The sequence below is a fragment of the Oncorhynchus nerka genome, linkage group LG13, assembly GCF_034236695.1.
Source record: "Oncorhynchus nerka isolate Pitt River linkage group LG13, Oner_Uvic_2.0, whole genome shotgun sequence".
Lineage (NCBI taxonomy): Eukaryota > Metazoa > Chordata > Actinopteri > Salmoniformes > Salmonidae > Oncorhynchus > Oncorhynchus nerka.
The window spans coordinates 98,745,489-98,763,928 of NC_088408.1; the positions used below are offsets into that span (position 1 = coordinate 98,745,489).

Below are 18,440 nucleotides of genomic sequence, written 5' to 3' on the forward strand. Positions count from 1 at the left end.
TCTATTGGGAACTATCTAAATAAAGTGTTGCCAAAATATTGTGGGGTTGAGTCCGATGAGAGGGGAAAATAAATCCAGAATTGATGTCCTAATCTTTCCTTTCAAAGGGATCATGGAATAAAATCACCTATTTTGCTAAACTCTGGGATTTTTACTTTGAAAACTGAAATGTTGATTAACGAAGTGTCTCTGTAAAAGTGATTAAAACATGAAGAGATTAAACACGAGAGGTTTAAAGGTTAAGTCAGTTTAGAGTTGACACTGACTCACACCCAGGCCTGTATTCATTTAATTAGAGAAAAATAGCCACGTTGATGCAGTCATGGAAATGATACAACCGGTGGGTTGGTTTCCCCTACAGAGCAGTGAGGAGAGAGGGCTTAAAGGAAGGGGTCAGCAGAACCAGGATGAAAAGAGAGAGAGAGAACAAAGAGAGGGGAGAGAGAACGAGAGCGAGGATAAGATAGAGAGAGAGAGAACAAAAAGAGGGGAGAGAGAACGAGAGGGAGGATAAGATAGAGAGAGAGAACAAAGAGAGGGGAGAGAGAACGAGAGGGAGGATAAGATAGAGAGAGAGAACAGAGAGGGGAGAGAGAACGAGAGGGAGGATAAGAGAGAGAGAGAGAACAGAGAGGGGAGAGAGAACGAGGGGGAGGATAAGAGAGAGAGAGAGAGAGAGAGGGGAGAGAGAACGAGAGGGAGGATAAGATAGAGAGAGAGAACAGAGAGGGGAGAGAGAACGAGAGGGAGGATAAGAGAGAGAGAGAGAACAAAGAGAGGGGAGAGAGAACGAGGGGGAGGATAAGAGAGAGAGAGAGAGAGAGAGAGAGAACAAAGAGAGGGGAGAGAGAACGAGGGAGGATAAGATAGAGAGAGAGAGAACAAAGAGAGGGGAGAGAGAACGAGAGGGAGGATAAGAGAGAGAGAGAACAAAGAGAGGGGAGAGAGAACGAGAGGGAGGATAAGAGAGAGAGAGAGAGAGAGAACAAAGAGAGGGGAGAGAGAGAGAGAGAGAGAGAGAGAGAGAGAGGGGAGAGAGAACGAGGGGGAGGATAAGAGAGAGAGAGAGAACAAAGAGAGGGGAGAGAGAACGAGGGGGAGGATAAGAGAGAGAGAGAGAGAGAGAGAGAGAGAACAAAGAGAGGGGAGAGAGAACGAGGGAGGATAAGATAGAGAGAGAGAGAACAAAGAGAGGGGAGAGAGAACGAGAGGGAGGATAAGAGAGAGAGAGAACAAAGAGAGGGGAGAGAGAACGAGAGGGAGGATAAGAGAGAGAGAGAGAGAGAACAAAGAGAGGGGAGAGAGAGAGAGAGAGAGAGAGAGAGAGAGAGAGAGAGAGAGAACAAAGAGAGAGAGAGAGAGAGAGAGAGAGAGAGAGAGAGAGAGAGAGAACAAAGAGAGGAGAGAGAACGAGAAGGAGGATAAGAGAGAGAGAAAGAAATAGGTCAGAATGCAAAGAACAAGAGGAGAGCAATTCACATGACATAGCAGCAATAGCTGACATAAGGGAAAGGGAGCTACATGACATAGCAGCAATAGCTGACATAAGGGAGAGGAGAGAGCAACATGACATAGCAGCAATAGCTGACATAAGGGAAAGGGAGGTACATGATATAGCAGCAATAGCTGACATAAGGGAAAGGAGAGAGCTACATGACATAGCAGCAATAGCTGACATAAGGAAAAGGGAGGTACATGATATAGCAGCAATAGCTGACATAAGGGAGAGGAGAGAGCAACATGACATAGCAGCAACAGCTGACATAAGGGAGAGGAGAGAGCAACATGACATAGCAGCAACAGCTGACATAAGGGTAAGAGAGCTACATGACATAGCAGCAATAGCTGACATAAGGGAGAGAGCTACATGACATAGCAGCAATAGCTGACATAAGGGAGAGAGCAACATGACATAGCAGCAACAGCTGACATAAGGGAAAGAGAGGTACATGATATAGCAGCAACAGCTGACAAGGGAAAGAGAGAGGAGAGAGCAACATGACATAGCAGCAATAGCTGACATAAGGGAAAGAGAGAGTAGCATGACAGAGGAAGAGGAGCGAAAGAGCGGGATGAGGAAGAGGAGTACAGAGCGCAGTAGCTACCTCTTCCTGGCGAGCGCTGGCGTACCCCAGGGGGATGGCAGGGAGGTCTCGTGAGTGAGGCAGGGGGGAACCTGCTCCGCACGACTGAACACAGCACACACACACATTCAGGACACACACACACAGACAAACATGGATGGACAAGAGTAGCACACAGCCAGGCAGTGCCAAAGATTAGAGGAGAAAAAGAGAGAAAGAGAGGAAAGAGAGAAAAGAGGAAGATGTTAGTTAGAAGGCTGAAAGAGAAGAGCGCTCAGAGCATAGCTAGCTAGCACACTACAAGGAGGCTAATTTTACAGCACACTACCAGGAGGCTAATGCTACCAGGAGGCTAATGCCACAGCACACTACAAGGAGGCTAATGCTACCAGGAGGCTAATGCTACAGTACACTACCAGGAGGCTAATGCTACCAGGAGGCTAATACACACTACCAGGTCGCTAATGCTACAGCACACTACCGGGAGACTAATGCTACCAGGAGGCTAATGCTACAGCACACTACCAGGAGGCTAATGCTACAGCACACTACCAGGAGGCTAATGCTACAGCTCACTACCAGGAGGCTAATGCTACAGCACACTACCAGGGCACTAATGCTACAGCTCACTACCAGGAGGCTAATACTACAGCACACTACCAAGAGGCTAACACTACAGCACACTACCAAGTCACTAATGCTACAGCACACTACCAGGAGGCTAACGCTACAGCACACTACCAGGTCACTAATGCTACAGCTCACTACCAGGAGGCTAATGCTACAGCTCACTACCAGGAGGCTAACGCTACAGCACACTACCAGGTCACTAATGCTACAGCTCACTAGCAGGAGGCTAATGCTACAGCACACTACCAGGTCGCTAATGCTACAGCTCACTACCAGGTGGCTAATGCTACAGCTCACTAATGATACAGCTCACTACCAGGAGGCTAATGCTACAGCTCATTACCAGGAGGCTAATGCTACAGCTCACTACCAGGAGGCTAATGCTACAGCTCACTACCAGGAGGCTAATGCTACAGCTCATTACCAGGAGGCTAATGCTACAGCTCATTACCAGGAGGCTAATGCTACAGCTCATTACCAGGAGGCTAATGCTACAGCTCATTACCAGGAGGCTAACACTACAGCACACTACCAGGAGGCTAATGCTACAGCTCACTACCAGGAGGCTAATGCTACACTACACCAATGTTTCCCAATCCTGGTCCAGGGGGGGTTGATTATTTGAAACATCTGTATCATCATAATACCAAAATGTGTGCCCTTTGTGGTACCCAGGACATTGTTTGGAGAGACCTGCACAACAGTGTGGCAGGTAAAGCTCTTCATTCACAAGGCAGCACAGTCCAGTCAAAACTGCACAACTGCATTGAGGTATGTGAGAGTCCAAGTGAAGTCACTGTTTTGAGTCTCAGACGTAATCTGAGAGGAACTCGATATCTACATCCGTGGGGACTTTTGCATCGACAATCTGCTACTGCAGATTGGGGACTTGTTCGTCGGAGCTTTGATTGTCGCGGGATGTATGGAACTCCCCAAATCGTATGTGATACAGCCTGGATTCGAACCAGTGACTGTAGTGACGCCTCTTACACTGGTGATGCAGTGCCTTAGACCGCTGCGTCACTCGGGAGCCCATTGATTCAACAACCATTGATTTGGGGTTAGACTCCTTTTGGCCTGTTTAACCAATCACTGACCTGTTGAGGGAGTCAATCACTGACCTGTTGAGGGAGTCAATCACTGACCTGTTGAGGGAGTCAATCACTGACCTGTTGAGGGAGTCAATCACTGACCTGTTGAGGGAGTCAATCACTGACCTGTTGAGGGAGTCAATCACTGACCTGGAGTCAATCACTGACCTGTTGAGGAGTCAATCACTGACCTGTTGAGGGAGTCAATCACTGACCTGTTGAGGGAGTCAATCACTGACCTGTTGAGGGAGTCAATCACTGACCTGTTGAGGGAGTCAATCACTGACCTGTTGAGGGAGTCAATCACTGACCTGTTGAGGGAGTCAATCACTGACCTGTTGAGGGAGTCAATCACTGACCTGTTGAGGGAGTCAATCACTGACCTGTTGAGGGAGTCAATCACTGAACTGTTGAGGGAGGCAATCACTGACCTGTTGAGGGAGGCAATCACTGACCTGTTGAGGGAGGCAATCACTGACCTGTTGAGGGAGTCAATCACTGACCTGTTGAGGGAGTCAATCACTGACCTGTTGAGGGAGTCAATCACTGACCTGTTGAGGGAGTCAATCACTGACCTGTTGAGGGAGTCAATCACTGAACTGTTGAGGGAGGCAATCACTGACCTGTTGAGGGAGGCAATCACTGACCTGTTGAGGGAGTCAATCACTGACCTGTTGAGGGAGTCAATCACTGACCTGTTGAGGGAGTCAATCACTGACCTGTTGAGGGAGTCAATCACTGACCTGTTGAGGGAGTCAATCACTGACCTGTTGAGGGAGTCAATCACTGACCTGTTGAGGGAGGCAATCACTGACCTGTCAAATGAGTGGGCCTAGAGTCTGTTTTAGTGAGAAACAGTAACTGACGTACCTGTCGAAGGAGTCGGTGGCCATCTTATGAAGGTAGATGAAGAGCTTGCTGCAGTGTTTGAGGGTGGGGCAGATGTTGTCCCCGGTCCCGCCCCCTGCTCCGGCTGCAACCCCGTCGTCCTCCAGCAGCCTCAGGAAGGGCTGGGCGTTGGAAGGGAACACTCCCGTGACTCCAACCTTCTTGGCCTCCGAGAAACAACCCAGCAGCCTGAAGGTGGTGAGGTCATGGGTCAATAATTAATCAATCGTATTTATTTATACTGAACAAAAATATAAGCGCAACATGCAAAAACAATTTCAAAGATTTTACTGAGTTTACAGTTCATATAAAGGAAATCAGTCAATTTAAATAAATTCATTAGGCTCTAATGGATTTCACATGACTGGGCAGGGGCAGAGCCATGGGTGGGCCTGGGAGGGCCCACCACCCTCAGACGATCCCGCAGGCGAAGAAGCCGGATGTGGAGGTCCTGGGCTGCCGTGGTTACACGTGGTCTGCGGTTGTGAAGCCGATTGAACGTACTGCCAAATTCTCTAAAACAACGTTGTTAGAGGCGGCTTATGGTAGAGAAATCAACATTAAATTCTCTGGCAACAGATCTGGTGGACATTCCTGCAGTCAGCGTGCCAATTGTACGCTCCCTCAAAACTTGAGACATCTGTGGTATTGTGTTTTGTGACAAAACTGCACATTTTAGAGTGGCCTTTTATTGTCCCCAGCACAATGATATAGGCCACACCTGTCAGGTGGATGGATTATCTTGGCAAATGAGAAATACTCACTCACTAGAATTTGAGAGAAATAAGCTTTTTTTGGTTCATATGGAACATTTACGGGATCTTTTATTTCAGAAACACCTCACACGTTTTGTTTATATTTTTGTTCAGTGTAGATCAGCCCTTTAATCATCATCATCATCATCATCATCAGAAGTCTCATGTGAAGACTCACGATCTACCACACTTCAATACTCATCACTGTTTAACGATTAGTTGGGTACATGTCCTATACATGTCCTGTCCTATACATGTCCTATACATGTCCTGTCCTATACATGTCCTATACATGTCCTATACTAAACATGTCCTATACTATACCTGAAACTATACCTCAAACACTTGGTTCTGATTGGCCCGTTCCCACCCGTGACGCGGCGGCTGACACAGAGAGCGCTCCATGGCAACGAGTAGCGACGTCACATACACAAAGCCCCCGACCTTCCGGAAGACTGTCCGCGTCCTATACATGTCCTATACTATACATGTCCTATACATGTCCTATACTAAACATGTCCTATACTATACCTGTACTATACATGTCCTATACTAAACATGTCCTATACTATACCTGTACTATACATGTCCTATCCTATACATGTCCTATACTATACCTGTACTATACATGTCCTATACTATACCTGTACTATACATGTCCTATACTATACATGTCCTATACTATACATGTCCTATCCTATACATGTCCTATACTATACCTGTACTATCCTATACATGTCCTATACTATACCTGTACTATACATGTCCTATACTATACATGTCCTATACATGTCCTATACTATACATGTCCTATACATGTCCTATACTATACATGTCCTATACTATACATGTCCTATCCTATACATGTCCTATCCTATACATGTCCTGTCATATACATGTCCTATCCTATACATGTCCTATACTATACATGTCCTATACTATACATGTCCTATACTATACTATACATGTCCTATACTATACATGTCCTATACATGTCATATACTATAGTATACATGTCCTATACTAAACATGTCCTATACTATACATGTTCTATACTATACATGTCCTATACTATACTATACATGTCCTGTCCTATACATGTCCTATACATGTCCTATACTATACATGTCCTATACTATACATGGCATATACTCTACATGTCCTATACTATACTCTACATGTCCTATACTATACTATACTATACATGTCCTATACATGTCCTATACTATACTAAACATGTCCTATACTATACATGTCCTATACTATACATGTCCTATACTATACTATACATGTCCTATACTATACATGTCCTATACTATACTATACTATACTATACATGTCCTATACTATACTATACATGTCCTATACTATACATGTCCTATACTATACATGTCCTATACTATACATGTCCTATACTATACATGTCCTATACTATACTATACATGTCCTATACTATACTCTACATGTCCTATACTATACATTTCCTATACTATACTAAACATGTCCTATACTATACTATACTATACATGTCCTATACTATACTATACATGTCCTATACTATACTCTACATGTCCTATACTATACATGTCCTATACTATACTCTACATGTCCTATACTATACATTTCCTATACTATACTAAACATGTCCTATACTATACATTTACATTTAAGTCATTTAGCAGACGCTCTTATCCAGAGCGACTTACAAATTGGTGCATTCACCTTATGACATCCAGTGGAACAGTAGTGCATCTAAATCTTTTAAGGGGGTGAGAGGGATTACTTTATCCTATCCTAGGTATTCCTTAAAGAGGTGTGTCCTATACTATACCTGTCCTATACTATACTATACATGTCCTATACTATACCTGTCCTATACTATACCTGTCCTATACTATACCTGTCCTATACTAAACATGTCCTATACTATACATGTCCTATACTATACATGTCCTATACTATACTACACATGTCCTATAATATACATGTCCTATACTAAACATGTCCTATACTATACATGTCCTATACTATAGTATACATGTCCTATAATATACATGTCCTATACTAAACATGTCCTATACTATACATGTCCTATACTATACCTGTCCTATACTATACCTGTCCTATACTATACCTGTCCTATACTATACATGTCCTATACTATACATGTCCTATACTAAACATGTCCTATACTATACATGTCCTATACATGTCCTATACTATACCTGTCCTATACTATACTAAACATGTCCTATACTATACTAAACATGTCCTATACTATACATGTCCTATACTAAACATGTCCTATACTATACCTGTCCTATACTATACATGTCCTATACTATACCTGTCCTATACTAAACATGTCCTATACTATACATGTCCTATACTATACCTGTCCTATACATGTCCTATACTATACATGTCCTATACTATACTATACTATACATGTCCTATACTATACATGTCCTATCCTATACATGTCCTATACTATACCTGTCCTATACATGTCCTATACATGTCCTATACTATACCTGTCCTATACTATACTATACATGTCCTATACTATACCTGTCCTATACTATACATGTCCTATACTAAACATGTCCTATACTATACATGTCCTATACTATACATGTCCTATACTATACCTGTCCTATACATGTCCTATACTATACATGTCCTATACTATACATGTCCTATACTATACATGTCCTATACTATACATGTCCTATACTAAACATGTCCTGTCCTATACCTGTCCTATACTATACTATACATGTCCTATACTATACATGTCCTATACTATACATGTCCTATACATGTCCTATACTAAACATGTCCTGTCCTATACATGTCCTATACTATACTACAGTCGTGGCCAAAAGTTTAGAGAATGACACAAATATTAATTTCCACAAAGTTTGCTGCTTCAGTGTGTTTAGATATTTTTGTCAAGGCCTTCTTTTTCAAGACCTCTGCAATCCGCCCTGGCATGCTGTCAATTAACTTCTGGGCCACATCCTGACTGATGGCAGCCCATTCTTGCATAATCAATGCTTGGAGTTTGTCAGAATTTGTGGGTTTTTGTTTGTCCACCCGCCTCTTGAGAATTGACCACAAGTTCTCAATGGGATTAAGGTCTGGGGAGTTTCCTGGCCATTGACCCAAAATATTGATGTTTTGTTCCCAGAGCCACTTAGTTCTTTTGCCTTATGGCAAGGTGCTCCATCACGCTGGAAAAGGCACTGTTTGTCACCAAACTGTTCCTGGATGGTTGGGAGAAGTTGCTCTCGGAGGATGTGTTGGTATCATTATTTATTCGTGGCTGTGTTCTTTGGCAAAATTGTGAGTGAGCCCACTCCCTTGGCTGAGAAGCAACCCCACACATGAATGGTCTCAGGATGCTTTACTGTTGGCATGACACAGGACTGATGGTAGCGCTCACCTTGTCTTCTCCGGACAAGCTTTTTTCCGGATGCCCCCAAACAATAGGAAAGGGGATTCATCAGAGAACATGACTTTACCCCAATCCTCAGCAGTCCAATCCCTGTACCTTTTGCAGAATATCAGTCTGTCCCTGACGTTTTTCCTGGAGAGAAGTGGTTTCTTTGCTGCCCTTCTTGACATCAGGCCATCCTCCAAAAGTCTCACCTCACTGTGCGTTCAGATGCACTCACACCTGCCTGCTGCCATTCCTGAGCTCTGTACTGGTGGTGCCCCGATCCTTCAACTGAATCAACTTTGGGAGACGGTCCTGGCGCTTGCTGGACTTTCTTGGGCGCCCTGAAGCCTTCACAACAATTGAACCGCTCTCCTTGAAGTTCTTGATGATCTGATAAATGGTTGATTTAGGTGAAATCTTACTGGCAGCAATTTCCTTGCCTGTGAAGCACTTTTTGTGCAAAGCAATGATGACGGCACGTGTTTCCTTGCAGGTAACCATGGTTGACAGAGGAAGAACAATGATTCCAAGCACCACCCTCCTTTTGAAGCTTCCAGTCTGTTATTCGAACTCAATCAGCATGACAGAGTGATCTCCAGCCTTGTCCTCGTCAACACTCACACCTGTGTTAATAACGAGAAAATCACTGACATGATGTCAGCTGGTACTTTTGTGGCAGGGCTGAAATGCAGTGGAAATGTTTTTAGGGGGATTCAGTTCATTTGCATGGCAAATAGGGACTTAATTGCAATTCATCTGATCACTCTTCGTAACATTCTGGAGAATATGCAAATTGCCATCATGCAAACTGAGGCAGCAGACTTTGTGAAAATTAATATTTGTGTCATTCTCAAAACTTTTGGCCACGACAGTATACATGTCCTGTCCTATACATGTCCTGTCCTATACATGTCCTATCCTATACATGTCCTGTCCTATACATGTCCTATCCTATACATGTCCTGTACTATACATGTCCTATACTATACATGTCCTATACTATACATGTCCTATACTATACATGTCCTGTCCTATACTATACTATACATGTCCTATACATGCCCTGTCCTATACATGTCCTATAATGTCCTGTCCTATACTGTACCTGACAGCGTCTGCCAGTTTTTCATACTGGATCTCCGTCCTGAAGAAGTGTGAGTTGGCGGGTTCGTAGCGCATGGCAGCGGTCAACGTGCAGAAGACGGTGTGGAGGAGCTCAAACACTTGGTTCTGATTGGCCCGTTCCCACCCGTGACGCGGCGGCTGACACAGAGAGCGCTCCATGGCAACGAGTAGCGACGTCACATACACAAAGCCCCCGACCTTCCGGAAGACTGTCCGCGTGCGATGGCTTTCTCTCAGCACAGCCAGGAGAGTCTAGCAGAGAGGGAGAGGAGGTTAGGGCTGGCTGGGTGGGTGATGGCTTTCTCTCAGCACAGCCAGGAGAGTCTAGCAGAGAGGGAGAGGAGGTTAGGGCTGGGTGGGTGGGTGGCTGGGAGGGTGGGTGATGGCTTTCTCTCAGCACAGCCAGGAGAGTCTAGCCGAGAGGGAGAGGAGGTTAGGGCTGGCTGGGTGGGTGATGGCTTTCTCTCAGCACAGCCAGGAGAGTCTAGCAGAGAGGGATAGGAGGTTAGGGCTGGCTGGGTGGGTGATGGCTTTCTCTCAGCACAGCCAGGAGAGTCTAGCAGAGAGGGAGAGGAGGTTAGGGCTGGCTGGGTGGGTGATGGCTTTCTCTCAGCACAGCCAGGAGAGTCTAGCAGAGTGTGTGTGTGTGGGTGTGTGTATCTCACCTGTAGTATGTCTGTTTTGAGCTGTAGCTCGGTGGACGAGGCAGAGTGCATCAGACCCAGTAGTGTGTGTGTGTGTGTGTGTGTGTGTGTGTGTGTGTGTGTGTGTATCTCACCTGTAGTATGTCTGTTTTGAGCTGTAGCTCGGTGGACGAGGCAGAGTGCATCAGACCCAGTAGTGTGTGTGTGTGTGTGTGTGTGTGTGTGTGTGTGTGTGTGTGTGTGTGTGTGTGTGTGTGTATGTATCTCACCTGTAGTATGTCTGTTTTGAGCTGTAGCTCGGTGGACGAGGCAGAGTGCATCAGACCCAGTAGTGTGTGTGTGTGTAGGTGTGTGTGTGTGTGTAGGTGTGTATCTCACCTGTAGTATGTCTGTTTTGAGCTGTAGCTCGGTGGACGAGGCAGAGTGCATCAGACCCAGTAGTGTGTGTGTGTGTGTGTGTGTGTGTGTGTGTGTGTGTGTGTGTGTGTGTGTGTGTGTGTGTATGTATCTCACCTGTAGTATGTCTGTTTTGAGCTGTAGCTCGGTGGACGAGGCAGAGTGCATCAGACCCAGTAGTGTGTGTGTGTGTGTGTGTGTGTGTGTGTGTGTGTAGGTGTGTATCTCACCTGTAGTATGTCTGTTTTGAGCTGTAGCTCGGTGGACGAGGCAGAGTGCATCAGACCCAGTAGTGTGTGTGTGTATCTCACCTGTAGTATGTCTGTTTTGAGCTGTAGCTCGGTGGACGAGGCAGAGTGCATCAGACCCAGTAGTGTGTGTGTGTGTGTGTGTGTGTATCTCACCTGTAGTATGTCTGTTTTGAGCTGTAGCTCGGTGGACGAGGCAGAGTGCATCAGACCCAGTAGTGTTCCCATGTCATCATCTCCGCTGGAGGACAAAACCAGCTGCTGAATGATCATCAGAGCATGTTCCCTGCACTGATCATACTTCACTATGTTGTGGACACACCGCGCCCCTCCAAACTCTCTGAACAGACCTGGAGGAGGGATGGGGGAGAGGAGGAGGGATGGGAGAGGGATGGGGGAGAGGAGGAGGGATGGGGGAGAGAAGGAGGGATGGGGAAATAAGAAGGGAGGGGAGAGGGATGGGGAGAGGAGAAAGGAGAGGGATGGGGAGAGGAGAAAGGGGAGGGATGGGGGAGAGAAGGAGGGATGGGGGAGAGAAGGAGGGATGGGGGAGAGAAGGAGGGATGGGGAGAGAAGAAGGGGAGAGGAGAAAGGGGAGGGATGGGGGAGAGGAAGGATGGGGGAGAGAAGGAGGGATGTGGGAGAAAAGGAGGGATGGGGGGAGAGAAGGAGGGAGGGAGGAGAGAAGGAGGGAGGGGAGAGAGGAGAAAGGGACATTGGAAGAGACACAATAAGAGATGATACTAATAATAACCTTTATTCACCCATCACACTCATTTATCATACACATCTCTGAGTCTCCAACTCTGCTAGAGAACACTGACTCATCATATTAGTCTGGCCTCCACTACCGTTCCTTACTCAGACCAGGATAGTGGGAGAGAGAGATGGAGAGCGAGAGACAGAGACACAGAGAAGAAAGAGAGAGATACAGAGAGAGATACAGAGAGAGAGAAAGAAAGAGAGAAAGAAAGAGAGAAAGAGAGAGACGGAGAAGAACGAGAGAGAAGAAGAGATTGAGACAGAAGAAAGAGAGAGAGATACAGAGAGAGAAAGAGAGAGAGAGAAAGAGAGATACAGAAGGAGAGATTGAGACAGAAGGAGAGATTGAGACATAAAGAGAGATTGAGACAGAAGAAGAGATTGAGACAGAAGGAGAGATTGAGACATAAAGAGAGATTGAGACATAAAGAGAGATTGAGACAGAAGGAGAGATTGAGACAGAAGGAGAGATTGAGACAGAAGGAGAGATTGAGACAGAAGGAGAGATTGAGACAGAAGGAGAGATTGAGACAGAAGGAGAGATTGAGACAGAAGGAGAGATTGAGACAGAAGGAGAGATTGAGACATAAAGAGAGATTGAGACAGAAGGAGAGATTGAGACAGAAGGAGAGATTGAGACAGAAGGAGAGATTGAGACAGAGAAGAAAGAGAGAGATAGAAAGAGAGAGCGAGCGAGCGAGTACAAATTGATGATGTTGGTGATCTCTGAGATGAGGAATCCATACAGCCAGCCAGCCAATCAACATATAGAAGGAGGAAGTGTATATCTTCCTGTCCAGTGTCACATGATCGTGAATGACAGAAGTGAAACCATTGAGCTCTGCCCAGTGTCACGGCTTGTTCAAATAGAAATCATATGAGTCATTTGTCATCCGGCGTGTGTATGTATGTGTGTGTGTCAGTTTGGGGCAGGCAGGCAGATAGAGACCCAGAGAAACCCAGAGAAACCCAGAGAAACCCAGGGTTGGGGCTGTGTGACATCACTACTAGTATGGGATTATGTTCTGAAGGGGATGTGGGAGGATTCTGTCTGGATTCGCCTGGCTTTAATGAAGGGGAATCATACGAGTTGAACACACAAAAGAGTTGAAATACTGGAGGTTTCTGTGTAATTTCACGGCCTTGTTAGCCATAATGTTTGCGTGTGGGTGTGTGTGTACCTGCGTTAGTGTTGGAGCCTTGCAGCAGGACGGTCAGCGTCTCCATGACCAGCCAAGCTAACTGTTTCTGCTCCTCCGCTACACTGCTGTTCTTACAGTCACCTAGAGACAGAGAGAGAGATGGAAAGAGGGGGTGGGGGGAGAGGGAGAAAGAGGGGAAAAAGAGGGAAAAAGAGGGAGAAAGAGGGAGAAAGAGGGAGAAAGAGGAGATAGACAGAACGAGAGAGAAGGAGGAAGAGGGAAAGGGAGGGAGGAAGGGAGGGCGAGAGGGAGGAAGAGAGTTAGAGAGGGAAGAAGAGAGTTAGAGAGGGAAGAAGAGAGTTAGAGAGGGAGGAAGAGAGAAAGAGAGGGAGGAAGAGAGGGAGGAAGAGAGAAAGAGAGAGGAAGATAGGGAGAGGAAGAGAGGGAGAGAGGGAGGAAGAGAGGGAGGAAGAGAGAAAGAGAGAGGAAGAGAGGAGAGAGAAGGAGGAAGAGAGGGAGGAAGAGAGGGAGGAAGAGAGGAGAGGAAGAGAGGAGAGAGGGAGGAAGAGAGGGAGGAAGAGAGAGAGAGGGAGGAAGGGAGAGAAGAGAGAAAGAGGAAGAGGGAGAGGAAGAGAGGGAGGAAGAGAGAGAGAGGGAGGAAGGGAGGAAGAGAGAAAGAGAGGGAGAGGGAGGAAGAGAGGGAGGAAGAGAGAAAGAGAGAGAGGAAGATAGGAAGAGAGGGAGAGAGGGAGGAAGAGAGGGAGAGAGGGAGGAAGAGAGGGAGAGGGAGGAAGGGAGGAAGAGAGAAAGAGAGAGAGGAAGAGAGAAAGAGAGAGAGGAAGAGAGAGAGAGAGAGGGAGGAAGGGAGAAGAAGAAAGAGAGAGAGAGGGAGGAAGGGAGGAAGAGAGAGAGGGAGAGGAAGAGAGGGAGAGAGGGAGGAAGAGAGAAAGAGAGAGGAAGAGAGGAGAGAGAGGGAGAGAGAGAGAACGCAGCAGATTGTTATTCTATTTAGAATTCTCTGTTCCATCTCCCAGTCTATGATGAACATGTGTGTATTATATCAGGATGATTGGATTGGATGATTGGATTGGATGATTTGACTGCTTGTTTGAGGAACTATTAGCAACCAGATGACGAATCACAAATCATTCACTTCAGTCGGCATGGCTTTCTCACGGCGGGGTTAGTGAGGGTCATATTCACTGGGCATGAAAAGGGAAGAAACGGACGGAAACAGAATCAATCTGGACTTGTTGGCGCAACGGAAAAAGTGTGTTTCTGATTGGACGTTTTGATTTCTTTTTTTCAACGAACGGTGTGCCCTAATGTATACGACCCAGTATTGCCTCTTGATCTAGGAGACTCCTCACCTTGTTCGTTGTTCTGTGACTGAGTCTGTTGTTGCGTTGCGGGGTCTTTGAGCAAGGCAGCGTATTTATGCAGGAGGTTAACCAGCACCTCCAGCAGCCCCACCTCTCTCAACACATCACTGAACACCGCGTCATGACGACTCAACTTCAACAGAGTCCTGAGGGAGGAGTTAGAGTCATTGAATATTCAAAGAGTCGATTTACATTTACTAGGGCATCCATATCGATTTCAAAATTAGGAAATCAAACATGTTATTATATATATTTTATTGCTGGACAGAAATACGAGATCTGATCCCAAATATATGTGGCTTTCCAGCCCCAATAGATAAGATACTAGATACGACACCAGAAACGATACCAGATAAGATGCTAGGTATGATACCAGATACGACACCAGATATGATACCAGGTACTAGATACCAGATAAGATGCTAGATAAGATGATAGATATGATACCAGATAAAACATACTAGATAAGATGATAGATATGATACCAGACAATATACAAGATACGATACCAGATACAATACTAGATACTATACCAGATACTAGATACGACATCAGATACCAGATACGACATCAGATACGATACCAGATACTAGATACGACATCAGATACCAGATACAATACTAGATACTATACCAGATACTAGATACGACATCAGATACCAGATACAATACTAGATACTATACCAGATACTAGATACGACATCAGATACCAGATACAATACTAGATACTATACCAGATACTAGATACGACATCAGATACCAGATACAATACTAGATACCAGATACAATACTAGATACTATACCAGATACTAGATACGACATCAGATACCAGATACAATACTAGATACTATACCAGATACTAGATACGACACCAGATACCAGATACAATACTAGATACTATACCAGATACTAGATACTATACCAGATACTAGATACGACATCAGATACCAGATACAATACTAGATACTATACCAGATACTAGATACGACATCAGATACCAGATACAATACTAGATACTATACCAGATACTAGATACGACATCAGATACCAGATACAATACTAGATACTATACCAGATACTAGATACGACATCAGATACGATACCAGATACGACACCAGATACTAGATACGACACCAGATACTAGATACGACACCAGATACGACACCAGATACTAGATACGACACCAGATACGACACCAGATACTAGATACGACACCAGATACTAGATACGACACCAGATACCAGATACTAGATACGACACCAGATACTAGATACGACACCAGATACTAGATACGACACCAGATACCAGATACTAGATATGACACCAGATACCAGATACGACACCAGATACGACAGCAGATACTAGATACGACACCAGATACTAGATACGATACCAGATACGATACCAGATACGACACCAGATACCAGATACGACACCAGATACGATACCAGATACGACACCAGATACTAGATACGATACCAGATACCAGATACGATACCAGATAATGATACCAGATACGACACCAGATACTAGATACGACACCAGATACTAGATACCAGATACGACATCAGATACTATACCAGATACTAGATACGATACCAGATACTACATCAGATACCAGATACAATACTAGATACTATACCAGATACTAGATACGACATCAGATACCAGATACGACATCAGATACGATACAAGATACTAGATACGACACCAGATACTAGATACCAGATACGATACCAGATACTAGATACGACACCAGATACTAGATACGATACCAGATACGACACCAGATACTAGATACGACACCAGATACTAGATACGACACCAGATACTAGATACGACACCAGATACTAGATACGACACCAGATACTAGATACGACACCAGATACTAGATACGATACCAGATACGACACCAGATACGACACCAGATACTAGATACGATACCAGATACTAGATACCAGATACGATACCAGATACTAGATACCAGATACGACACCAGATACCAGATACGACACCAGATACGACACCAGATACTAGATACGACACCAGATACGACACCAGATACTAGATACCAGATACTAGATACCAGATACGACACCAGATACCAGATACGACACCAGATACGACACCAGATACGACACCAGATACTAGATACGATACCAGATACGACACCAGATACCAGATACGACACCAGATACGACACCAGATACCAGATACGACACCAGATACGACACCAGATACCAGATACGACACCAGATACGACACCAGATACGACACCAGATACGATACCAGATACTAGATACCAGATACGATACCAGATAATGATACCAGATACGACACCAGATACTAGATACGACACCAGATACGACACCAGATACTAGATACCAGATACAACACCAGATACCAGATACGATACCAGATACTAGATACCAGATACGATACCAGATACCAGATACGACACCAGATACTAGATACTAGATAGGATACCAGATAATGATACCAGATACGACACCAGATACTAGATACTAGATACGATACCAGATAATGATACCAGATACGACACCAGATACGATACCAGATACTAGATACCAGATACGATACCAGATAATGATACCAGATACGACACCAGATACTAGATACCAGATACTAGATACCAGATACGACACCAGATACGACACCAGATACTAGATACCAGATACGATACCAGATACTAGATACGATACCAGATACGACACCAGATACTAGATACCAGATATGATACCAGATACTAGATACGATACCAGATACGGCACCAGATACTAGATACCAGATACCAGATACGACACCAGATACGACACCAGATACTAGATACGATACCAGATACGACACCAGATACTAGATACGACACCAGATACCAGATACTAGATACGACACCAGATACTAGATACGACACCAGATACTAGATACGACACCAGATACTAGATACCAGATACGACACCAGATACTAGATACCAGATACGATACCAGATACTAGAAACCAGATACGACACCAGATACTAGATACCAGATACGACACCAGATACTAGATACCAGATACGACACCAGATATGACACCAGATACCAGATACGATACCAGATATGACACCAGATACCAGATACGATACCAGATACGACACCAGATACCAGATACGATACCAGATACTAGATACGATACCAGATACGACACCAGATACCAGATACTAGATACCAGATACGACAGCAGATACTAGATACGACACCAGATACCAGATACTAGATACGATACCAGATACGACACCAGATACGACACCAGATATGACACCAGATACCAGATACGATACCAGATACGACACCAGATACCAGATACGATACCAGATACTAGATACGATACCAGATACGACACCAGATACCAGATACGACAGCAGATACTAGATACGACACCAGATACCAGATACTAGATACCATATACGACACCAGATACGACACCAGATACGAGATACTAGATACCAGATACGACACCAGATACCAGATACGACACCAGATACCAGATACGACACCAGATACCAGATACGACATCAGATACAAGATACTATACCAGATACGACAGCAGATACTAGATACGATACCAGATACTAGATACCAGATACGACACCAGATACCATATATGACACCAGATACTAGATACCAGATACGACACCAGATACTAGATACCAGATACGACACCAGATACCAGATACGACACCAGATACCAGATACGACACCAGATACGACACCAGATACCAGATACGACACCAGATACCATATACGACACCAGATACTAGACACCAGATACCAGATACGATACCAGATACC

At 44.8% G+C, this 18,440-nt stretch overlaps 1 protein-coding gene across 1 annotated transcript in view; it reads right to left on the minus strand.

The window, feature by feature from the left end:
* wdfy3 (WD repeat and FYVE domain containing 3) overlaps window positions 1-18,440 on the minus strand; it is a 252,100-nt gene that overhangs the window by 154,495 nt on the left and 79,165 nt on the right. The window contains 6 exon segments of the mRNA XM_065026907.1: window positions 2,106-2,189; window positions 4,676-4,882; window positions 9,999-10,270; window positions 11,463-11,656; window positions 13,250-13,351; window positions 14,581-14,738. Of these exon segments, the coding sequence (XP_064882979.1) occupies window positions 2,106-2,189; window positions 4,676-4,882; window positions 9,999-10,270; window positions 11,463-11,656; window positions 13,250-13,351; window positions 14,581-14,738 (1,017 nt within the window).